We start from the raw sequence: 26,584 nt of genomic DNA on the forward strand, positions 1-26,584 counted from the left end.
TGAATCCTCTCACCCTCCACACTTCTGGCCTGTAACCCAGTTCTGTATGAATAAATAAATAAATCTTTAAAAAAAAAATTAAACATTGGGGTGTATAGCTGCACAGGCTACTCTTTGGTTGGATTTTGTAAAACATAAACCAGTCTGTCTGAGTAAGGGAAGAATACTGATGAGGAAGAGTTGACTTCCAGGGACAATTTTAAACATGAATATTCACAACTAAATATATAGTTAAAACGAACATTTTGAGTTATTGGTAGTCAAGAACAAGCTTCATAAAACACTGATAACTCCAGTTTATCCTCTCAAACAGTTTTTATTTGTATTCTGCTCTAACAAATATAGTATGAAGGCAACAGTTGTATAAGTTTCTTCGTGTATGGCACAGATGAAAAGAAACAAACAGATTTAGAAGCAGTCCAGCATTTAAATGCTGGTTTAACAAAAGAGGCACGTATTATTCTATTTAGCAGTTTATACCAGTTATCAGAAGACATTTTTCCCTTGCAAGCAACAGACTACATTTATTTGCATTAAGTAAAAATGTATCTTGGTCAAGAAAATTCTTTTTTCTGCTTTTCCTTTATATCACAAATGTCAGGGTAAGGCAAATCCTTAATGAATCATATGATAAAAACCTTATTTCCCGAGAAAATATATTGAACATATTCTGCTAACGTTGTTATTTTTCAAAGCAAAGCCGACATGCACCACATACAGAGAAATGTCATTTCAAATCAAGTGCATTAAGCAGAACTGTATTAATTCACAAAGAGGCTTTTCAGTGTTTCATAGAAAGATTTACAATTAGCTGCAGTGACAAATATGTGACCCAGTATCACAGACAGTGTTTCGGATGCCTCCTTTGTAAGTTTTTATGAAAGAAGATTTGTCCATCATCTGAATAGTTATCAAGTAGAGGAAAAGCCTCTTTGTGTCGCCTACAACAAGTACCTTTTTAGTTAGAGCTATTATGTTGAAAGCCGCCTTCGACTCTCTATATGCAAACATGACTAATTCAGGCTGATTTTCCTCCCTCCCTCTTGTAACCCCTCATACCACACTGCTGACTTGAAGTGTGGTTAGAAATTGACATCCAGAATTCACGCGCAGGAAAATCAAGCAGCTTTTCAAATTTTCCCTTGTGCAGTCTGTGCAATGATAGTGCCAGTGAAGTAAGTTTCCTGTGTTGAGCTCTTCCATCTGGCCCACAGCTAGATTTTTAATAGTTGACTCTCAAAATGAAAATTAGCAATTATTTTTAAGCATAAAATCTCATAGCCAAATATTAATCAAACCCATAGTAAAGCAAAAAGGAAAATGTAATCAAATCATAAAATGAAGTTTAAACAAATTCAGGAATGGGATGGATGCTAAGTGCTACTCATGTTCTCAGTTTCCTGGTTATAAACATTGACTTGCCCTTTCCTTTGGTTTTGGGGTAGAGAATTTTCTCCCCCCATTTCTGCCCCAACCACATTTAACATGCACGAACATATGAGTTCTTGGGCCATAGTGAGAGCATGAGGCTTGATGATATTTCAATCCTGATTCCCCAAGAAGCATGTGAAAGCCCTTTGACCTGAGTCCTGCAGTCTGCGTCTTCCTCCTGTTGCTTTCCAACAACAACTTATCACTGAGCGCGAGCAGATTAACCTTGGGGGTTGCAGGAAAATATGTTCCTGACAGATTGCACTTGTCAAGGATTTCACAAGAATGATGGTGACTTTCAATTAAATCATAAAGATGATAGGAGATGTAGAAATTATCAGTATGCATAAAGCATCATTTCTTGGAGTATTTAGAATGAGCCTTTTCCTTGTTTTTCTAGAAAGCAAGGTCTAATGACAGCAGAGAATCTATATATGTCACCATATCAAGTTGTAGAATAACAGTAGAAGGAGAAATGGTCATGTCCCAAAGCCATGCAGTCATTTAAATACTGCTACTGTTAGGTTTGATGAGATTCTTAAAAGATGAGATTTTTAAAACATACTACATATGCAGAAAGAAAACTTACTAATTATTCCAATACACCAAATAAGTCATCCAGAAAAGCAATACATTGAGAAAGTCCAAAATAAATTTATGGGAAGATAAGGGGGCAAATTTTCCACAGAGGGAAGGGCAAAACTGATGAATTTTATGGACAATTTAGATAGCAAAATGTCCTTTTATTTTAGAACTACACAATTTGATTCAATGATTTTTCTCCCTCTCCTAAGAAAAAATATATGCATAACAGAATTCTAAAGTCCTCTTAAGCAATATGGAATTAGGAATATTGGTAAGATAGAGTATCTTTTCCACGGGGGGGCAGGAAATGGACTTGTGTTAACAACCTAGGGAGACAGGGAAGCAGGCATCTTGCCTTGTGAGGGATGTTGTTTATGGGGGCCCTGGGACAGCCGTTTGTGCCAGTGTCTGACTTCCCTCTGGCTCACTGTGCCTCGGGCATCATGGGCTATTAGTACTGCTGCTGCCTTCAAGGCCATAATCATTGGTTTTCTAGGAGAGGGAAGTAGCCATTACAAGGGTCTTGGGCCTTGGCATGAGCCAGCTGCCATTTAAAAGAAGACAAGGAAGCCAGGACTTCAAATAAGACATTTAATTGCCTCGAACTTCAAATGAGAATCTGTTCTGTGGGTCATCAAACCTTGGTAAAATCAAGGTGTTCTTTTAGTGGGGTGGGGTAGGATTTCAAGCAGAACATTTACTAGCCATAGGCATATGCTTGGATCCTAAATATGTCAGCCCCATCTTAACTCAAATAATGAGAGATGTATCATCCCTTAGAATGCTGTCTCAGAGTGACAACTCACGGTGGGCTTCAGGCTGAGGCACATAGTAAGGATCCCGTGAACTAAGTAAGCTCTGCTGAAAGTCAGTGGCAAAGACCACACCTGTCAGCTGGGCTTGAGGAAAGAGACCCCCTTCCTAGTCAAAGCCACACTCTGCTTCTGTATTCCTCACTAACATGGAACAAAATCATACCGGGGACATCCCTGAAAAAATACTTTCAATTCATTGTCCTAACTTTTTCAGGTGATTTCTGAAGGTTTTGCCAATTTTCTATGCTGCTTACATTGTCTGTGGATAATGTGGGCTAGGTGAGTCGTGAAATTTAACCTACAGCTTATCAACAATTGTCTTCTCTTTCTTTGAAGAAATCACTGTCGAACCTGCTCTGTGAAATAACTGAGAATGTAGACAGGGCTCAGGAGGCACAAGAGAGTGGTCAACTGTGCCACTGTGACCCTGCAGCAGAATGGTGAGAGCAAAGACAAAAAATTACAGGGATAACACCTGAAAGATGCATTAACATGGGTGCCCAACCAAATTAAAGGAAAATTCTTTTTCTTTTTTTTTTCTTTGATAAAAAGAACAAAATGCAGTTGGAGAAATTAGAGCAAAGGATTCCCTGTCCTTCTGTGGGATATGTCTTCCCCCCACCCCCACCCTCCTCCACAGCAGTTCTGCTGTCTCCCAGCTCCCCCTGGGAGGCCTGCCATGCTGAGGACTGGTATTTACTTCCATTTCTTTGTTCCTTTGCTTCATCTTGTGCCCCTGCTGAAGATAAGGAGAAACCATTTGTTAGATTAAAGATAAGGCATTTGCATAGGCTTAGCAAAGAATATTATTTTTTTTGATATAGCAGTTTAAATGTTTCTCACAACTTAAACAGGCCTAGGAATATATTATCTGACTATCAAAGAACTTGGGATATTTGAGCTGTAATTGCTGGCATGGAGTATCTTTAAAGAGCAGATAAATCACTTCCAATAAATGTATGTCACACTGAAAATCTGCTTCTACTCTTGGGCACAATTAACTCTTTTAAGTAGTTTTAGAAAAACCTAATCTTGAATTGAATTCTTATCCCTTGTGGGGCTTGTTTAGACACTGTGGTTTCTAGAATTCAACATAAAAATAATAACAACTGACGTGCCAATCTGTAAAAGTCATTGATGTGGTCCCACTGCTCTGAGATCTCACATATTAAGTGTTGCTATGTTCTCCACATATAAGAAGCACTCAAAAAAGATACTGTACCTTACTTTTTTATTTTCAATAATATATCCTGCATATCTAGGAATGCACATTTTAAGCATACCTCAGTCTGTTTTAAAAAATGCACATTTTACACACACCACTCGCAAGATATAAAATACCCCCCCCCAATCACTCCAGAGCTCTCTTCTCAATGTTAACCCAACTCTGGAACCAACAACTGATTTAGTTACTATCACTACAAATTACTACATCTCTATAAGACAGAATAAGAGTAGGTGATCTCTGAATAGTAGACATTGACAAAAGAATCCTGAACAATTCCACTGTTGACAATAATTTCTGTAATATGGAGATTTCCTTATATTTTTCTACATACATACACAATCATAAATTTTAACTTTAATAATGAATAGCATAAAGGATATAATATAATAATATAATAAAGAATATTACAGATAACCACATAACATGTTAAGAAAATATCCATTATTCAGATATAACACGTTAATATTTTTCGGATCTCCTCTATTTTGTGTTGTACTTTTTTTCTACTTATGAGTAAATTAATTTAAATTACAGGTAATTTATAACTATTTCTCTTCCTGAGAGATTGCCAAATCATCATAAAAGTATGAATCAACTTGAGATTTTATACTTTTAGAGACATTTATAAACATGCACACATACTGACAATTATGTAGTGTTTCTTTGATTTCATAAAATATGTATAAATAACACTTGTTTTAATCTGCTTTCAACCACCTACCAATTATTATAACAAACTTATACTGAAACTATATTGTGATTTGCCTATGTGTTTACCATATTTCTTGGGTTATAATTGTTTCTCATTCTCAGTTTCTTCTGGGTTCAATTTTCTTATTGTACATTGTCTAGTAGTTTGTAAAGATAGGGCGTGTGAGTAACAAACTTATTTTGTGAAAATAACAGGAAGCATGATAGGAAACTAGCATAGAACTTTATATTGACAATTATTTTTACCCACATTTTGAAGACCACTGTCTTATGATCTAAACTTTTGATGTTGAGAACCCCACTGTCGTTAAAATTCTTACTGCTTTATTGGTTAATTCTTCTTTCTAATGGCTTTGAATTATTTTTCTTTTTCTCTTTGTCTTTGGTATTCTACAATGCCTATGTGGATTTATTTTCAGCATAAGTCCTTCTTATGACTTCTTAGTCTTCTTTTAACTTAAAATTCATGACTTTTACTCTGATAAATTCTCAGCCATTATCTTTCAAATGCCATATACTATCTCCTTTAAGCACACTTATTGAACACAGATATCCTGGTTATTCTTCTGTCCTTTGTTTCTCATTTCTTTCATATTATTATATTTGTACTTGATTTTTTTCTTATTGTTATCAATATTTCATAATGTTTTTCATTTCTTGCAGATGTATATCTGCTTTTAATCTTTTTATTGTCAATTAAACATTTACCTTTAAAATCTTTAAAATTTCATACTTGCAATTTCTCATATTGAAAAGTATCTTGTGGTTTTATTCAGTTTCTCATTAATGTTGGAACATTTCCATTAGTGTTTTGCAAGTCTGAAAATCATAAACTTTAGAATTCTTTTTCTCTTCTCTAGGAAATTTAATTGATAGCTTCACATTTCTCTGCTTGTGTATTATGTCTTTGGATGGCAAATTTATATTTCCAACTCATGGTGCACTTGTGGCTTGTATTTATCATAGAATGTATTTTATTTCCCTATGAGTACTCTGAGAAGACAAGTATCCTTGTAATTTCTTGAGCTAGTAGTTCCAAACTGACCTATGTAGAAGTCTCATTTCCAAATCTTTACCCTGAGTGGTTCAAGGTTCTGGGTGAACATTTGAACCTACGTCCATAGTTGCTATCTTTGAAGCAACAACCAATTTGTAGTTCTTGAGGACTGTCACATTTTTCAGTTAACCAGACAGTTGCTTTGGCTTTCAAATTCCTCTTCACTTCTGACACCTTTGCTTTCTTGTAGGCTGAGCTATATATTTCAATTACCTCTTATTTCTAAGCAGTTATATTTGGAGGGGTTCTGCACAACCCCACTATTTCAGCCACCTAATGCTGTACAATAAATCACCTTAAAGCTTAGTGACTAGAAAGTGATTTATTATTTCTCATGATTCTTTAACTAGTCAGGCAGTTCATCTGCACCAGGTAGTGTTTGATGTGGCTAGAAAATCCAAAACAACTTTTCTGATTCTAAGGTTCTTTCTATGTCCCTTTTCCTCCCAATTGTACAGTATGGCCTGAGCATCTTAAAAGGTGATTGGATTCTTACAAGAACAAGCATTTTAAGATGTGAAAACTGAAGTTACAAGACTCACAAAGCCAACTAGATGCCACAGTGAACCTGCCATGTTTCTCTAGAATCAAAGCTATGTGCTCCAAGTACAAAATGCTCTACTGACTCATTAAATTATTCCCCTCGTCATTTATGCTATTCTACTTTTCACAATTATAAATTACACAATACTAGTCTTTTCAAAATTGTTGATTGAAAGCTCCCATGCATGACTTTAACTACAACAGGCTAGCAGCATATCAGTTGATTTTTTTTTTAAAGATTTATTTATGCATATAAAACTGGGGTATAGGCCAGAGGTGCAGGGGTACTGAGAAGATTCACCAGAGATAGAGTGGGGAGCAGAACAGGCAGATCGATGAAGGACACTGCTGAGGAGAGCAGCGGGAGGGTCAGGAGAGGTCTGCCACGCCATGTGGTCATCTGCGGGGCTGGGGATCGAACCTGCACTGAAGTGGCTGTGGCCAGCTTGCAATACTGCATCCTAACCTGTTGCACCACCAGGGAGGGCCCAAGTTGATTTTTTAAATATATTTTTCCCCTACTCCTACCCCTTAAGTCCCTTTGATTCTTCCTTCCCCTCCTCTTTGTCTTAATTTCAGAAACCCCACTTTGTGTCTAGTAGTTTTTAACAAGTATGTTGTTTTGTCAAATAATTTGTTATGTAAATTACTAACATTTACTGTTATCATTCTGACTTTACTCCACAAAAATTCCTCAAATTCCTTCTGTTTTGCTGTAAATGGTAACATTTTGTCCTTGCTTGTGGCTGAATAATATTTCATTGCTTAGTTACACCACATACAGTGTTCCATCTGTGGGCTCTTAGGCTGTTTTCATATGCCAGCTTTTGAAAATAATGCTGCCATAAATACTGTAGTGCATATCACTTTTTGAGTTGATGGTTTCATGCAGTTGATGGTTTATGCATATAAAACTGGGGTATAGGCCAGAGGTGCAGGGGTACTGAGAAGATTCACCAGAGATAGAGTGGGGAGCAGAACAGGCAGATCGATTGGGGAAAATGTTCAAAAGTGGGATTTCAGGGTCATATAATATTTCCCCCCAAAATATATTATAATTTCTCTTTCTCTACGCCTTCTTTAGCACTTTCTGTTGGTGGTTATTTGATATCTGTCCTCTTAGGACTGAGATAGAACCTCATGCGGTTTTGATCTGCATCTCTCTTGCTATTTGTGCTATTGTGATTTTGAACACTTTTCTATATATGTACAGGTTTTCTGGACACATTTGCAAATGGAATTATTAGTTTCTTATCCTTTTCATCACTGTTTGGACTTAAACTTGCAACAGAATTTTGTATGTTGACTTTAAAACCTAATTTTTGGTGGAATATTTAGGATTTTCCTTCTATAGTATTCTTTAGTCTGAAATGACAGTTTTACATCTTTTCTAACTGGGATTATTTTTATTCCATTGCCTGATTACCCTAGTTAAAATCTGTAATACTGAGATAAACAGAAATGGTGATGGAGGGTGTCCTTGTCTTGATCCTGTTCTTAAAGTGAATTCTTTCAGTTTTTCACGATTAAGTGTTATATTGGCTATAAGCATGTGAGATATCACCTTTAGCAAGTTGAGGTGGGTTTCTTTTATTCCCAATTTATTTGGAGATTTTAATCATAAATGGGTGCTGAATCTTATCAAATGCTTTCCCACAGATATTAATATTATCAAATACATTTTTGTTGTGGTAAAATATATCATCTTGATTGATTTATGCTATGAAGCCATTGTTGCATCCCTGGGATAAATTTCACTTAATCATGATGTACAATCTTTGTAATGTATTGCTGAATTTGATTGCTAGTATTTCATTGAAGGTTTACTGAAAGTTTTCACATTGATATTCATCAAAGCTAGTGGCCTGTAGTTTTTTTGTGCTATCATTTTCTTGTTCTGCTGTTAGAGGAATGGTATCATAAAATGTTTTAGGGAACATACACTCTGTTTTGATTTTTACATGTAATTTAAACAGGATGGGCATAAGTTCTTCATAAATTCAGCAGAATTTGCTTGTAAGGTCATTTCTCCCTGTGTATTCATTTTCAGAGGGAATTTTTATAACTTTTGCATCTCCGTGGTTGTGATTAGTTCATTCAACTCTTCTATTTCTTCTTGGTTTAGTCTTGTACTAAACTGTATTATTTTAGAAATGTGTCCATTTCTTAAAAAGTACTGAATTTATTAGTGTATAGTAATAGTAATTATGACCCTTTGTATTATGTATATTTAATTCACTTACAGAATTTTTTTATATCCACGGATACTATTTGTGGCAGTCTTATATTTTATCAGTTTATTTATTCTAATCATCTGTTGTTTTAAATTAAATGAGCATAGTTTTGATTGTTACCTTAAATTCCTTATCTGATTCTTCAGTTTTGAGGGGCTTACACTCCACTTGTGTTTTTGTTGCTGCTGCTGCTGCTGTTCAGCATTTTTGGTATGCTCCTATATCTTCATCTTTAGTTTTTCTGAATTGTAATAGGGAGCATGATTGTGAACTAATCACAACTGAGGAGATGAAATAGTTCTAAAAATTCCCCCTGAAAATGAATACCCAGCGACAGATGATTTTATAAGCAAATCCCACTGAATTATGAAGAACTTATGCAGATCCTGTTTAAATTACATGTAAAAATCCAGCAGAGAGATTGTTCCCTTTTTTTTTGTCTTGATAAACTAACTTTATATCCTTCTTATCAGTAGCTAGATAATAATTGTAGGTTTTTTTGTTTTTGTTTTTGTTTTTTTAGAATCTTTAGGTGTTTGTTACATCACAGACCAGTGCCAGACACTGGCATAGTCAGGGGCACTGCAGCTCATTCCGAGTGAGCAGTGTATTTTCAAATGTCCTGTAAAGCTGTGAGTACCTGATTTGTGTAGCGGAGATCCACAGTGACCCTCTGCTCTAGGCCAACTACTCAAATACAATATTGCAACAAACTTTTCACCAGTCTCAATCTCTACACTGTAGCTGGACAATAGACTTACTCTGTGTGGGGATGATAATTCAGACAGGGTTACAAGCAGGACTTGTTCTCTTTGCCTTTTATGTATGCAGCCTTATCAGTGAGGTGCTCTCTTCTTGCTGTTCATATGCAAGTGCTTCAAATTCTGGTCAATAACAGAATGTGATTTAAATCTTGACCTTGGCCTCCCTGGGCAGATGTAAGGAAGGTGTTTCGCATATCACAGCCTTAGTGGAAAATAACAGCCTAGGGAGGTACAGGGTCTCATCTAGTTTCCTCTACTCTCTTTTGGAAGGTACAGACTCAAATTGACAATTACCAGTTGTACCCCTGCTCCTATAGTTTTTAAATGGTGCTCCCTCTGACCAGCGTCCTGGTTGTGTGCACTCTTTCCTCCAGTGTAGTCCTTGGGTTTTAAAGTCTCCAATGTCCTTGAGTGAACAACAGCAGAGGGGTTCCATATGTCTGTTGCCTTCCTCTCATGGGAGGGCATGATGCCCATGGGAGTTGATGCCCTGCTATTAACTCAAATACAGTTTCACTTATGGTTTTCTCTTCTCATTGGCCATTGTTCTTCATTTATACAATAGTCATTTCTTTGTTACTTGGGGGTCATTGTCTTCATTTAGGTATAATTTGTTGGTAATTGTTGAGGAGATAAACCTTGCTTGCCTTCATTCTACAGCCATCTTACTAGACTTTCAACAATACATCTTCTCATGTTTTGCCTTTCTACTCTATAATTTCAATTTCATTTTACTTTATTTAATTTCCTAGAAGACAGGACGCATGGAATTACCATATAATCTGTACAAATATTTCTGTTGGACTCATTGACATTTCTTGGGCCATACTGTTCTCTATTGTAGTCACTATATTTAGGAAATCACTATTGCTTAGGGAGTGGTATGGTGTCATCGAAGAATTTTAAAGTAGGAATATTAATGAATTATGATTGATAAATCAAGTTTCACTGTGAAGTCCTTTCTTTCTTGGAATTGAGTCTTTAATTTTGAACTTCAAGATTTGACAATTTATTGGGTAACAATAAATTTGTGTTTATAGTCAAGGAAAATAATTTGGCATTAAGGAAAAAAGACTTATATTTTCCATGGATATTTATCATACAAGAAAAATAATATCTACAAGAAGAAATGTAGATCAAAACTGTATAGTCTATGGACAACAAAAGAGCAAAAGGTAAGATAGCACTGAGCAACTTGCATTTAAGCTGTTTAGGTTTAGTCTCTTCATTACTTTCTATTGGAAACTTCTCTACTATATCATTTCTGCAGCTTAGCAAGATCATCTTAAATATGAGAACAAGTTTAAGTAAAAAGAAGAAAAGGTTATAAAACTATGTTGGGATGAGTATATTTTTTGAAGTCTTACAGTATTCATGTATTACACAAATGCTATTGTTATTTAGTGTTAAATGATGCTCAAAATTGCTATGGAAAGACTAGATTCATATTTTAAGCACATTATCAAGCTTTAATCTGCTGTGATGCAGGAGTATGCAACATGGTGAGAAGGAGAAGAGGCAGGGATCCAGGCAGGAGCTGGGGTGTAGCAGCATCAGTATCAACACTTCTGTTTTTTACATGATGTACCCACAACTCGTTTAATCCACAGGTATTTACTTCGCATTTCAATATTGTAAATCAGGAATAAGACTAGTAAGACTGACTTCTGTGTAATTCTCACCAGCTATCAAGATATGGGAAAGGACTACCCATCAGTCACCATTCTAGATAGATTTTATTTTTTGCTGAGATGTCTAGAATGTCAGTGAGGAAAAGCTCCAAAATGTGGTCTGTCCGTGCTGTTATTTTTCTGTGCTATTCCCTGAGGTGCAGTCAACTCAGCATATCTTTGTGTAGACACTCAGGTCCACAGGTGGTCACAGGGCAGACAACTGCAGCCCAAATACACTCAAGTGCCTTTACACATTCTTTAGGCCAAAGATTTAGTGTTATGATTAAAAACAGATATACTTAAACAACCCAGTAGGTAGCTTCTGGAAAAGCAATGCTTCAGAATCAGTTTAGATTGCTAAAATAATTTGATCACTTCAGGAGGCCAGCGAGTGAAATAGATAGAATATATTTTTGTTTTGTTTTGTTTTTTTGTTTTTAATGTCTAAGCTCCAAAAACCAGGGTACTCTGATTTGGATGTGCTGGGGCTTACCTTTGTTCCTTAAAGATGGTAAGATTCTAGGGGTAATCCTTTCACCTTATTGGGTATTATTTGGTATAAAAAGTTTTAAAGTTTCGCTTATGCCATGCTGTGGGACTTGGCAGAACCCAGGGAAATCCAATATGCCATTTACAAACAGTTCTATGGCCAGTTTAATCAATTGTAAATCCACCATAGGGGCCACTTACCTAGTAGTTAATCTTCTTGCTGATTCTCTGTTGGGTCATTTACGCTGTCAACCTGACTATTCATTTCAACTGTAACCAGAAAGGAAAACAAAAAAGGTTAGCTATTAAGCCCATTTCTCTTAAATACATTAAAATGGCTTGTAAATAAACATTTCCCTATTTCCTATCTTCCATTTTTTTTTAAGTTCATTTTTGTTCATCTAATATTTGTGGACCAATATTGAGGGTTTTAAGCAGGGTGAAGGTATACAGAGTGCAGAATTAATTCATGACTACACTGTAGAAACTGAGTTATTTCATATCAGATTTTGGGGTTGACATTTAGGTGTATTTATTACCATCCTTAAGTAAATTCAAAAACTTTAAAAGATGTCTAAGAAAATAGAAAGTAAACAAACAAAACAGATCATTGATATGCAAGGAGTTAAGCAAATTTTCTAAGAGTGTCAATAGGCTTGTTTGGTTTGCTGTCTTTCAGTTTTGAAATTCAAAACAGACCCTGTAAACTTGCAAATGTGTGCAACCCTGCTGGACACCATGAAATAAAAAACAAAGTATCTAAACAGATCAAACAACAATAATCAAATGTATGCTTATACTTTACTGAGAAATTGTCCTATGTGAGCATTTGTATTAAAAATAGAATACATAATTAGTTCCATTGTCTGGAAGTAGCCTGTAGCAAGCACAGCTATCACTCTGGAAATTTGCAAGGGTCAGTAGCTTTAATTAGGTTGATATTTTAAGGCATAAAAATTGATGCCTTAATGTTGATGCCATATTGTAAATTGAAAGAATTAATGTACAAATGGACAATGGCCAGACCATATGCAACAACAGAACTGACTTAAAACCTCTGTAGTAACCGGTCCAGGCAACCAAATATAATCTGTGCAGCAAACAGTTCAGGATGTTGGGTCTTGGGCAGTGACTGCCAGCGTACCCAGATTTTCCCAAACTTCCACGGAGGAGGACCCACCAGGGAAAGCCAAATAAGTCCCCAGTCAAATCACCCAATTCTAGGTAACCCAAATCTAGCTTCTTTATGTCCACAAGCCCCCCATCACAGGAAGCTTGAAGTATTATCTTCTGTTAAGTATGACTTTCACGAACTTTTTTTTTTTTTAAGATTTATTTATTTGTGCATACAGAACTGGGGTACAGGCCAGAGGTTCAGGGGTGGCGAGAGGCTTCACCAGAGACAGAGTGGGGAGTAGAACAGGCAGATCGACGAAGGTACAGCGGGCAGGTCAGGAAAGGTCTGCCACGCCATGTGGTCACCTCTGGGGCAGGTGGGAATTGAACTCATGCAGATGGCTTTAGCTTCTCAGTGCTGGGCTTTAACCCGCTGCGCCACCAGGGAGGGCCCATCACCAACTTTCTTACCTGTTTTTTTGAGTTGGTCAAACACAAGTGACAATGACTCACACCCTCTCTAGAATAAGCTTTGAATCAGTAACCTCAATTCTCATTTGAGTAACTATAACTTATTTGCAAAAATTCAACAACCCAACTATGTTTTCCTTGAACACAAAAGCTTGACTAAAATAAAATAGTGACAGATACTGGTTTTCATACCAAAGAGCCTTCAAAGAAAGAATGGCTTTTTAGGGCACCCACCCAGCTCTTTCTCAAGGAGGAAGATTTAAAAACTAGATCACTTTGTTCTCACTGGCAAACTATCCTGGGATTCTAATGACCTGTGAGCAACATGTAAATTCCTGGTATAAAGTGATCAGAAGCAGCAACTCTACCTATATAAAGATGATAATGCTTACACTTTCCATCGTGAGCTATAAGGTGGTTAAAAGTTCACACAAATCAGTGTGGGGGTATGAAGGGTAAACTACAGGAGAACATTCCTATTCTATTTCTTCCTCCAATCCAAATGTTACAAGTTCCAAAGTCTAGTAATAAATGTTCCTATAAAAAAGCATCTCATGATCAAATAAGTTTGGGAACAGCAACATGAAGCCAGGTCAATAATAAATTACTGCTGAGACTTCTGAGTCTCATGCTAGTGGCAGGCATGGTGAATCTCACTAAAACTAGTGTTTTGTACATTTATTTTCTTTTTATTCAATGGACATCAGATGGGCCTCATATTCTTCAGAAATGCTGAAGAACAGTTAACAATTGTGTCTATATTGTCACAGCAGGCTGTGGCAGGTTGAATACAAATAACCATGAATAATATGAGGTAGCTTTTAATGGAAGGACCTGGGATTTTAAAAACATTCTTCTTCTTAATAAGCCCTCCCTGGAGTAAAAGTGAAAGTTGGTACAGAATGGCTTCTAATTAAGGAAGGCAATTCAGGTGATGATAAGCCTATAACAGGGCAGAATATCTGTTGTGAGGGAACTACTTAAAGCCACCAGGGAACTTCCAGGAGCAGGTAAATTTTTCCAAGATCATTAGCTCTGTGGTCAGAGGAAAAAAAATCTTTATTATATCATATGTGCCCAAATAGTTGTTTTTCTAATATAAGCAATGCTATTTCAAAGAGTTTTCAAAATTGTTGGGCAAGGGCATATTCATATTCCTGATGCTTAGAATCTTTAGATATCTTCAAAATGAGATGTGAATAAAGGAAGGTTTATTAACTTATTTCCAAGGTGCTCTTAAATGCTGTTCTTGGCCATCCATGTGACACAATGAGGTGAAGTGATGAAGTTCCAAGGACAAACTTCTCCCAAACTCAATCCAGAGCTGCCTTGAATGCTTGAATTGTTCAGGGAAAAGTTTGGCAAGGATGTTTCTTGAAGTAAGGAAAGATATTTCTGCAAAGTTTGCCAGCTAGACTTCAGTATAGCTTAGCCTTGGAATTAGCCACTGTGACCTTAGAATTGTAAGGTATGATTAACTTGAGGCAATGCTATTTTAAACAAGTGTCAGTAGTTTTGTTAAAGGCAGGCAATTTTCTTAGTTTGTAGTAGAAAATAGTTTTTGAACTTTACCTTGTTCTAACTCAATATGTTGATTTACAGACTAGAGAGCTCCCTTAATCTTAGATTACATACAGAAATATTCACCGTCTATACTTTGTATGAGTTCAAATAGCTCAGAGACTTACTGTCAGGACTTGTAGAGATTTCTGTGTCGCCAGAGCCTTCACTTTTCACAGGAACTTTAGATGTGACCTCTCCTTCAGCTGAAAAAGTTCAAAGAAGATAGTCCTTGATTAACTGAGAATTATACAAGCCTGATGTCAATTGTTGTGTTACCCTCCATTGCTCTCCTAAATGTAAAAATACTCCTGGGATTCAACTTCTTTTGCAGAGAAATTTAAAGGAGGAAATAGAGAGTAAAACTGCTTGAATACTTTCGTGCTGTCATATTCCAAATTCTCTTTAATTTCTGAGATAATCACATACATACATACATACACAATTTCTCAAATTAGAAATCTGGTAGCATGAAAGCAGGGAAACTTGGCTTAATCAGAATAACCTACAATTTAAATTTGAGAAATTTGTATGTTTGCTTGCTATGTGTGTGCGTGCTTACAGAGCTTAACCTCTGTAGAGTGAAAAAAGAAAACCTATTTCAGGCATATGCAGCCTGAAAAATGGAGAAACTTATTTTTCTGGAAGTGAAATTTTTGGTTGAAACACAAAAAGAATAACTTACTTGCTTCCCTAGGAGACTATCTCAAACGCTGTTATTTTGGATTGTTCAGAATCCTATCTTTAGTGAATTTCCATTGTGATTGCGTTATAGGCAACTCCAATGTGAACTGGGTTGCCTGACTGTGAGTCCTGACCTGTGTGCTTAAAGGGACTTATAATTGAGATTTAACTGCAGGCATACACAAAAATATTAATACTGAGCTTACCTACAAAAGAAAGGGAAATGAGTAACTCAAGGAAAAAGAGAGAGAGATAAGTTGGTTAATGTGTCCTATCAGTTCCTCCGAGGTGGAACCCTAATAGCATGCTGACAACTGGTGAAAACCCAGGAGACAAGCCAAAAGCCAAGGCCAAGAGACCGCCAAAGGCCCACACGTCTGGTTTTATTTCAAACCTGGCGGCTTAACTCTACCTTCAAGTCCCAGCAATCCTTTGTAGTTACAGTGTTTGGGGTGGGGGCAGAGTCCACAAAACCTGCATCTATAGAGTTTGTTTAGGGCATCCTTTCCCCTAACAATTGTACACTATTTGCACAGCTTCAGAGAATGCAATATCCATTAACTGAAACTGAAGCAGAATAAAATTCCTAAATGTATTAGTAAGGAAATTGGTTTACTTATTGTGAGATATTTTCGAAAAGTCAATAGGACAAAAATCTTATTTCTTAGGTAAATTTCCATTATGTTTTCACAACTTAAAGAGCCAGGGAATTTACAAATTGAAATACAGATACAGAAAGTAATTGCAAAATGTTTATTTAATGTTTCGATACTTTTTTAAAACAGAAGATTTTCATTACTTGAGTATTTATTGTTATGTGTTAAACTTGGAGTGCATGTTGGTGACGGTGAAAGAAAACTGGCAAAGATCCAGTATAATCTCACCAAAGGATTATATCTTCCAAGACAGAAAATGTACTCTGATAATAATTTATTGAAGCTGACAATCAAGAAATATAGTTTGAGAAATATGGTGACTACAGTTGATAATATTTCATTGTATATTTGAAAGTTGCTAAGAAATTATTTCTTAAAATTTTCATCATAAGAAAAAAAAAACTGTATGGAGGCAATTACAGATGTTAACTAGACCATTATCAGGATCATTTCCTAATATATGCAAATATTGAATCATTACTTTTCACAACCAAAACTAATGCAAGATTATACATCAGTTACACCTGATAAAATTTTTTAGAAAGAAATCCTTTTTTCCAGGCATTCATAACAGAGACCATACAATCTAATCTAGACAGGAAGGTATGGAAAGATGGAAGAGTATGGAATATTGATGAGGGGTCAGGTAAAGGCCCTGAATTCAATGGACCATATTTCTCAGCATATTTATTGAGAAAAAAAAAAAAAAAGAATGACTCAAAAGTGACCAGATTTTGAACCTGGAAGGGTAAATGGTTGGAGGTCAATATCTGAAGACATATCAAACAAGCAGAGTTGGGGAGAGAAAAAAAAGTTCCCCATTTGAGATCTGTAGTGTGTGCAGTACCGATTTAGTGGCGCTGACTGCCAGGCCTTCACATTCAGTGCTGAAGGAGAATATTGTGAATTAGACACAATTATTTGGGTATTTGCATGATGTCAACCTATAATTAGCACCGATGATATGAGAATAGATGAGAGAAGCCAAGAAAAGGATAATGTTATTGAAAAAAAAGGTCACAGGCTCCCAAGCCTTTCAAGGACATGAAAGTAATTGACATGTGTGCCTGTGTGACAGGTGTATGTGCATGTGTATGTGCTACATTTGACAGAGAGGGGAATGATAGACAGTTGTTACTCTGACATACATGTGGAACAGGTATTATCCAAATGGCTTCTTCCCTGCTGGGCAATGCAATTGAATGCCCCAGAGAAATGAGTCCATTTTATTTAGACAAAGGAATCTGATGAAAACAAAAATTGCCTTTTACAGTCTATTTATTTCAGTTTTCCTGTCCCTACCCCCCCAATTTTGATTGCTGCTTTTTGGAACACAAACAGGTACATATAGGGCACCTAACAGGAGATAAAAGATGTTGAAATAGAATGAATCTGGGACATTCAGTAACATTTCCATTTTCAATTACCAACTGCAACTGTCCTTCTAAAAGCCTTGATTGTGGTAACCTTTGTAGGTCAGCTGCATTACATAAAAATTAATAAATGAGGCAGGTCTCATCACAAAGAAAAGAGAGCATGATGTATGTAGAATGCAGTTAATTAGATTTTTAAATATGTAGATATGGGAAGATATTGAACGATCTAAGTTTTTCTTCTGAGATTTGATTAACAATAAGCCTCATGTAACAATAGAAATGCACATTATTTCTCAGCACATATAGCTGCCTAGGCGTTGGAACAACTATGTCAAACAGCACTGTTTGGATTAACTTTAAGCACTGTTGACACACAACATACATTCTTTTTTTTTTTAATTATTACAAAAGTTTATTTTTACATCATTTTGCACATTTTTTTTTCCATCTCGATTGTAATCCCCGCGGGTTTTCCATCACCAAATCACCCATGTGCCACCACCATAGTCCCGTGCATTTCCCTCCCCCGCCCCCCGTTTTTGATCCCATTCCCCACTCCACCCCCACAAAATGTCTCTGGTATATGGTTGTTCATTATTTTTGTTATTTTCTCGTCTGGTCCATTATACTCCTGCTATGAGTGAAACCATCCGGTATTTTTCTTTCTCTTTCTGGCTTATCTCACTAAGCATGATCTTTTCCAGCTCCATCCAAGTTGCTGCAAAAGACATGTGTTTCTCTTTTTTGGTTGCTGAGTAATATTCCATTGTATATATGTACCACATCTTTCTAATCCAGTCATCTACTTTTGGGCATTTGGGCTGCTTCCATGTTTTTCCAATTGTAAATAAAGCAGCAATACACATGGGGGTACAGGTATCTTTTTCAATTAGTGTTTTTGTGTCTTTTGGGTAGATACCTAGGAGTGGGATTGCTGGGTCGTAGGGAAGCTCCATGTTTAGCAGTTTGAGGAACCTCCAAACAGTTTTCCGTAGTGGTTGTTCTAGTTTGCATTCCCACCAGCAGTGCAGGAGAGTTCCTTTTTCTTCACATCCTCGCCAACATTTGTTGTTGCTAGTTGTTTGAAGATGTGCCATTCTCACTGGGGTGAGGTGGTATCTCATTGTGGTTTTAATTTGCATCTCCCTTATTATGAGTGATGTTGAACATTTTTTCATATGCCTGCTGGCCATCTACAGCATACATTCTTGAACTGCTTTGATGATTTTTGCCATATCTGTGTTTCAACTTTACTCTTAATGCAATGGATTACGTAATTGTTTAGAAAAGTTCGTGCCCTACCTGTCACTCCATAAGAATCTGCTTCACTTTCCCTTGGCCTTGACCTTGGTCATGGAAACTTCCGTGGTCAGTGGATATTAGCAGAAGTGAATCTAACACATGTTCAAAATGCATTTGTACAGTTGGGGGTTGCCCTCTTCTGCTCCATCTTTTTACCCCCCCAAAAAAAACATGCTTTAGGGAGCAGTTGATCCAAGAACAAGATATGGACTCAACTAACAATCTGGCATGCATGCTTCTTGGACCAGGCTAAATGCATGAACAAAAGCACTGATAATTGTTGTTCTAAGCCCTTGAAATTGAAGGTGGTTTGTTATGCAGCATTATCCTAGTGATAACTAACTTGCCTCATAATATAGTTTAGTTGACTCTGTCTTTTTTCTTAATTTTCTCCTACAGTAATTTTAGCTATAAAATCAAACACATTGCAATAAATATGTTAGTTCCTATATCACCTAACGTCATGTACAGAACTACAAATGGTGCATGCATGAAACTTTGAGAAGCACTGAATTAATGCTTATAGATGAGATGTCCATTAGCAGGCTAACTCTGCTCACCCTGTCATGGTAGTAAGATAGGAAAAAAAAGTGGCATTTGAGTTTAGGCACTTGTCACATCTAATTTCCAAGCTCTCAGAAGGAGGCTATTACTCTACATTCACAGACATGAATTTATATTCTTTTAGAGCTTCTGATTATTAGGGAAAATGAACTCAGTTAGACTTTAACCCTAGACTGCCAAGTTCCTTTATAGGTAGAGAATGCAAGTGCAACTAAGGAAAACAGCTCAAAGACCAATTTATTGAGGAAGAACAGAGTGTCAATGGGAATACAAGATTTGAGGCACAATTGATTCTTTGAGATGCACTGTGTTGCAATAACTCTTTTGCTCCAGCATGTTCTTTATCATCAAGTAAACACTATTTGACATTTTTTTTTAAAAAAAGATTTATTTATGCAGGCCCTCCCTGGTGGTGCAGCGGGTTAAAGCACAGCACTGAGAATCTAAAGCCGCTTCCGCATGAGTTCGATTCCCGCCTGCCCCGGAGGTGACCACATGGCGTGGCAGTCCTCTCCTGACCCTCCCGCTGCTCCCCTCAGCAGTGTACTTCGTCGATCTGCCTGTTCTACCCCCCACTCTGTCTCTGGTGAAGCCTCTCACCGCCCCTGAGCCTCTGGCCTGTACCCCAGTTCTGTAAGCACAAATAAATAACTCTTTAAAAAAAAGATTTATTTATGCATACAGAACTGGGGTACAGGCCAGAAGTGCAGGGGCAGTGAGAGGATTCACCAGAGAGAGAGAGTGGAGAGCAGAACAGGCTGACTGATGTAGGACACTGCTGAGGGGAGCAGTGGGTGGGTCAGGAGAGGTCTGCCACACCATGTGGATCACCTCTGGGGCTGGGGATCAAACTCATGCTGAAGTGGCTTTAAGCTTCTTAGTGCTGTGCTTTAACCCACTGCGCCACCAGCAAGGGCCCTTAAGTCGCTCTTTTAATGGTGTCATTCCAACATCCATATACTAAATATACTTGACTTAAAAAATCAGCCCTTGGTAATGTCAGAGGATCACCTAATCACATTAGCATCCTCTTTTCATATCCAGGTGTTTTATAAAATGTAAGGGTACAAGGGATAATTAAACACCCATTCTGAAAATTCACCCAAAGTCAACAGGATCAGAACAAGTCAGGTAGCTCTTAACCAAGATTTACTACCTCCCTTCCCTACAGTGAGTGTCATGCAGTAAGCCACAAGTTCAGCCTCTGTAAATTCCTTCTTTCCACTGAGTATGCCACATGCAGTAAGCCACAAGTTCAGCCTCTGTAAATTCCTTCTTTCCACTGAGTATGCCACTTTTTCATCTTACGGTAACGGCCTTTCCTGTTACTCATGATAGACTGTGACCTCAGGAATGCCACTTTCTGAGCTTCTTGTTACAGGGGATGAGGTGTAATGCTTTGGAGTTGGGCAGAGATGGATTCAGCTCCCAACTCTGGCATTTCTATTGAGTGACTTTGAGTGAGTGCTATGCACACCTGGAGTCTCCGTTTTGTCATTTAGAGTTGGAGGTGAAGCTCCATCTCCCTCATAACATTTGCTGATCAAAAGAGATAATGAAACATAACAAGTGCTTGATTAATATTAGCTGAGAGAAAGTTTTAATACCTACTTCCTGGTGCCTCTTAATCACTCATCCTAAGCACACAAACTAGGCTGAATCACTTCTTAATGCTATTCGAGAATTTATCATAATGTTCATCTCTGATATCATTCATTCTTTCTTTCATTTTTTTCTAGTAAGCATATATATCAAGTAGGTCCTGTGCATGTAGTTTAATGAAATGAATGGAGTAGAAGTCTGGAGTGGCTGAATTAAATATCAGAGGAGAAAGCACTGTTGCTGTTCAGTAATGTATTACTTCTTGTTCATGAATTGCTTTTATTGCATTCTAGTCAAAGAACAATTAAATATCAAAAATCAAAACTTCTTGAAGTAAGACTCTTTAATTTCTAAATTCTCCCCCCAAAATACAGTTTCAGATATAAATACTATATACATATGTATATCTTTCAATCTTTAAGCTTTAGGGTGAAAATGGGAGCTTTTAATTAATAAAGGCCAGAAATGGATTACTTTTTTTTCAAAAGCCAAAATTTAAATTCTTTACCCACAACCACTTAAAATAAATCAGGTGCATTGTCCTACATTTCAAAGACTTTGTTTTTCCCTCTTGGTGTGTAAGGTGTCTGGATTCTCCCTCCCTCACTCCCTTTTTGATGCCATTTGTTTTTGTATTTTACCAACATTTCTATTGAATTGTTCAAAACTTTCCTTATTGACTTTTAGATATTCTTCATTAGTTAAGAAAATTCACCATTTCTCCAGTATGTTGCAAATACTTCCTCCTAGTATCACCAATCATCTCTCTTAGTTTTTAAGATATACTAAATAAATTTAACCATGCTTTCTTCTAAAAGCCTTAGATTTTTTTAAGGGATACATATGTGCTAACATAGATGTAAAATTATTTACAGTCATTATTAACTTCTCAAAAGTGCCTGCTTGAAGTGAGATTTTGATTAACATTTTGGAACATTATTTACCCATTAGGTCATCTGTTTTCCCTTCATTTTAAGGATTTTTTTTTCTTCTACCTGTTGCTTGTAAATTTCAGGGCCTCCAGCTTTTCCACATTCATCGTTTCTTCTATGTATATTAATATTTCTCTTACTACTTCAGAATTTCAGTGTTGTTTCCCAATGTGATAATCTCGTTTTTTTTTTTTTTTTTTTTTTTTTTTTTTTTTTTTTTTGTAATTTGATCTTTGCTGTTCTTAATGGGTTTATTTAGCTGATGGCTGAAAATTTATCTCCTTGAGTTCTTACATTGTTATCTCCATATATTCAATGTTCTTTCTAAGTTCTTCTATAGTAATTGTAGGGATTTTTCTTAACCATTTTTTAAAAAAAATTATTTGTTGATGCATACGGAATTGGGGTACAGGCCAGAGGTGTGTGTGGGGGTCGTGAGAGGATTCATCAGGCACAGCATGGGAAGCAGAACAGGTAGATCCACTAAAATACACTGCTGAGGGGAGCAGTGGGTGGGTCAGGGGAGGTCTGCCTCGCCATGTGAGTCACCTTCCTGACTGGAATCGAACTTGTGCTGCAGTAGGTCGTGATTTATTAACCCTTTTAAAAATAGTAGATTCTTCACTTATCTATTGCTGGATTGCTTCTTTCAGCAAGCATGCTCTCTCCCTCCTTTCCACAACACCCCTCTCCCCCACCACACACACTTAAGGCTTCCGCCAGCTTGCTTCCTCGGCAAGCAGCAGGTTCACACTGGCATTGCTTCTTGTTGGTACCTGGGACCCTATGCAAGTCCGACACACACTCCTCAGGGAGCTCAGGGCTCCTTCCTCAAAGAGGCTTCACCCGGGCACCTGAGCACCTCTCAGGTATGTGGTGCTCACACCAAAATCTTGACTTACTCATTTTCGCTTTGTTTTTTATTTGTTGGGATGCCTGTGTTTTTTGCTACAGGTAATTAGTTCTAGGCAATTGTTATTGGTCTGCCTTTTCCATTTTCCTCTCAGCAGGAGACAGTGAAGTTGAGAGTTTCAGCAGATTTTCCCCATATCTTTGGGGAAAGGAAAAATTAAAGATGTTCATGACTGACTTCATGCTCTGTGGACCTTTCCCATGTCTGCTTCTCTCACAGTTGGACAAGTAAATGATAACTAGTAGGAGTCTATTAAGGAATATTTCTGAGCCTGGTGAAATGTGTTTGTGTGCTTGCGTGTACACACGCACATGTGGGGGTGGGGTGGGGAGTTACCCCAGGCTAATATCTTCTGCATTTCTGGAATCATCTTTCCTACTGCTGACTCTTTTGATTGCTGTCTTCATTGATGTTGTTCATATGACTGTTTGGGGGAAAGTGAGGTTTGAAGTCTGACTCACAGCACCATTTAAACCCAAGACCATGTCACACATACCTTGCCTTTGTCAGCAGCTGCTTTCACAAATATTTATGAGATGATAGTTCCGATTAGACTTGATGTTATGGAATGAAGGTATGTGTCCCTTCAAGTTTAAATGTTGAAGCTCCCCCAATTTGACTATATTTGGAGAGAGGGCCTTGATAGAGGTTATTTAGGTTAAAGAAGACCCTAATCTGATAGACCTTATCCTTATCAGAGAAAGAAAAGCTAGCAGCCTTTGTCTCCCTCTGCCAACTAAGGACACAGTGAGAAGGAGGCCCTCTTACAGGTGGCAGTGGGGAGAAGGACGAGGGTAGTGCCTTTGAGCCCCACTCTCCAGAATTGTGAGAAAGGCAATTTTTGTTGTTTAAGCCACTTAGTTTATGATGTTCTGTAATGGCAACTTGAGCAGACTGATACTACCTGATTTACATTTAGTTCATGATTCTCACAGATAAAGCTACAAAAGGTAAACTAACTGTTGCTCACTTCAACTATTTTCACACAACCTGAATTTCAGGTGAGCTCTCTACCTCACCTGGACAAACACTGTAGACAACACTACACTTTTCAGCTTTTCTTCACAAAAACTTATCATAGATACCTGGATCTTAAACTTTTAACATTTTTGGCTTTAACCACTTTTAAAAAAGATTTAGTTATTTATGTATGTAGAATTGGAGTACAGGCCAGAGATGCAGGGGTGGTGAGGGGAGCAGAATAGGCTGACTAATGCAGTACACTGCTGAGGGGAGCAGCGGGTGGTTAGAAGAGATCTGCTGCACCTTGTGGATCACCTCCTCAGGGAAATCGAACTCATGCTGAGGTGGCTTTAGTGCTTAGTTTTAACCCACCAAGCCTCCAGGGAGGGTCCTGGCTTTAACCATTTTTATGCCTTCTGAGAGTTTATCATTTCCGGAGTAAACACCACACAAAGACAGGCAGATCCCTAAAAGATGGTCTAAGTCACACTCATTAATACTGTAAGTAAAACTGCTATTATTTAGTCAGATGCCTTTTACTAAAGAGAATGTAAAGTCACCTGTAAGAAGTGGAGTATTATGTATTAAGCCCCACTGCCTGGGGCTTTCTCGCCCTTTTAGATTGTAGGTCCATGTGGTCTTTTGCTGTCTGAATAAGACAAAGCCCTCTCCAAAGCCAAAAATGAATGATGAGACTGACAGAATCATTCACAGGTGGGAATATTGCCATCTGACTTGGTTGATGTTTTTACACCCCTGCCAAGCATTTGGATAAGTAGAGTATCTTTCACAGGGAGGATACCACCTGAAAAACACTGGAAGGCTCTGGACAACCCTATACATGGCTGTTTTTCTCTTAGTCCATCTTCTTTGGTTGGTTGTGCTGCCTCCATAGAAATCTGGAAAGCAGTTCCAGCTCCTCTGGATATGACTGCACCACTGAAGACATTTCCCATTTGACTTAGCTGGATTCGGATTCAACACATTCATCACATCTAGCTTTTTCTTCCCCTTTTCCAGGCTCCAATTAAGCATCTCTCATTTAGGTTCACTATGCATTCCCTACTCCCCAATTTCCTGCTTTAGTCCTGGCAGGAATGAAGACTACAAGGAGGACCTTCTTGGTAGGAACTGCCAGAGCTGGTTTCAGATCCGGGTCCTGCAGCAGGAATACTACAAATAGGGGGTCTCTCAAACATCCCCCCACACCACTACATAACCCTTTGTGGCTTTTGTTTTTCTCAGCAACTAGCTAAATCTGTACACAGCAGGGTCCAAGTGAACACAGATATGTATTTTTTCCAGAGTCGTTGCTCGATTTTTTTTTCACTCTAATAGGGTTTTAACTATATAAGAAGCCACAGTGGGGTACCTTCAAGTTTTTCAATGCTTCTTTATGTGGAGTCTTTCATAAGGAAGAAACTTACTGCTGGAAATAACCAAAGCTGGATTCCCAGAAACTTTATCATTTACTTAAATCTCTGAAAAGAAATCACCTCTGGCGGCGGCTTGGATTAAAACATCACATGCTTATGTGTATAGCTCCTTAGTCAAAAAATTATATAATCCTATACATTCTAAATTACAGATTCCTTATTGCCATTTGATTTTGTACAATTTTATTTTGAACATTGAATAAAATCTAGTGCATCATCATTGTCCATGACCAAATTTCTAGAAATTTATACCAGGAAGAAAGCAGTAACTGGCAGATTTGTAGAAATACAAAGGGATACAAAGGGATAGCTCCCAGAAGGCTATACACTGGAAGTAAGCGTGCTCAGTTTTGCTAAGCTAATTCCATTTATGGGCCTGTTCCCTCAGTATAAACTTTCAGCTTCAAAGAAAAATGTTTTTTGGGTTTTTTTCTACTAAAGGTTTTTATTTTTTACACATACATTGTATTAAACTATAACACATATGCCATTCAGCTTTTCTTCACAAAAACTAACCACATGTATATCTAGATCTCAAATTTTGAACATCTTTGACTTTAACTATTTTTATGTCTTCTGAGAGTTTATCATTTCCAGAGCAAACATACATACACAGACATACAGACCCCTAAAGGATGGACTAAGTAGAGCAAACATACATAACACAGACATACAGACCCCTAAAAGATGGACTAAGTCTCACTCATTAACCCTGTAAGTAAAACTGCCATTATTTAGTCAGATGCCTTTTCCTGAAGAGAATAGAAAGACTCCTGTAAGAAGTGAAGTATTAGTTTACCAGCCCCCGCTGCTGGGGCTTTCTCGTGCTTTTAGATTGTAGGTCCATGTGGTCTTTTGCTGTCTGAATAAGACAATTTTTCTCAGGAAACACATAGGATACTTGAGCATATTTATGTTCAGCTAAATTCCTTCACAAAGGTGGGTATTTGGCCTCAGAGAAGTGGCTAAGCTGCCCCACGCCACACAGTGAGGTTGGAAGTAAATGATTTCTACTTCATTGCCCAGTGTGAAGAGTAACGCAGGTAGGTGAAATGGTTCTGAAATGTGGAAAGTAGCTCAGAATCTTCTTTCGCTGGTCTGCTTTGTCACTTGCTGAAGAGGTTTTTGTCACAGGATCTCTAATTTGATAAAATATATGAACAAAAAGAGGATTAAGATTTTTTGCCTGAAAGGAAAATTCAGAATGTTATTTTTTTCTATTATGGAAAGTTTCCTGAAGTGTCTCCTAGAACAATTTTCAATTCTCCATATTGAAAGAAATGAACTTGAATGTCTTCCATCCCAAAGAGGGACAGAGGAGGGGAAGGAGCACTACATTCCCAATGAGGAAAAATCCTTGTAGGGGTCCCCCATGGCAGTGACAGCAGCTTTGGCAGGAATGGAGGGTGCTTGGGGCTTTGCAGCGTGGGCCCCTTGCCCTGTTAGATATTAGGGTCAAGGCTTGGTAATTTGCTTCTC

General features: G+C 37.5%; 1 protein-coding gene across 1 annotated transcript in view; it reads right to left on the reverse strand.

Moving 5' to 3' along the window:
- Positions 1-306: 306 nt before the first annotated feature.
- The window catches only part of MACROD2 (MACRO domain containing 2), a 1,662,610-nt gene continuing 1,636,332 nt past the window's right edge, over positions 307-26,584 (reverse strand). Inside the window, 3 exon segments of the mRNA XM_012728257.1 lie at positions 307-3,570; positions 11,732-11,800; positions 14,806-14,883. Coding sequence (XP_012583711.1) covers positions 3,341-3,570; positions 11,732-11,800; positions 14,806-14,883 — 377 coding nt within the window. The 3' untranslated portion in view covers positions 307-3,340.

The sequence above is a fragment of the Condylura cristata genome, unplaced genomic scaffold (assembly GCF_000260355.1).
Source record: "Condylura cristata isolate star-nosed mole 26May11 unplaced genomic scaffold, ConCri1.0 scaffold00022, whole genome shotgun sequence".
Taxonomy (NCBI): domain Eukaryota; kingdom Metazoa; phylum Chordata; class Mammalia; order Eulipotyphla; family Talpidae; genus Condylura; species Condylura cristata.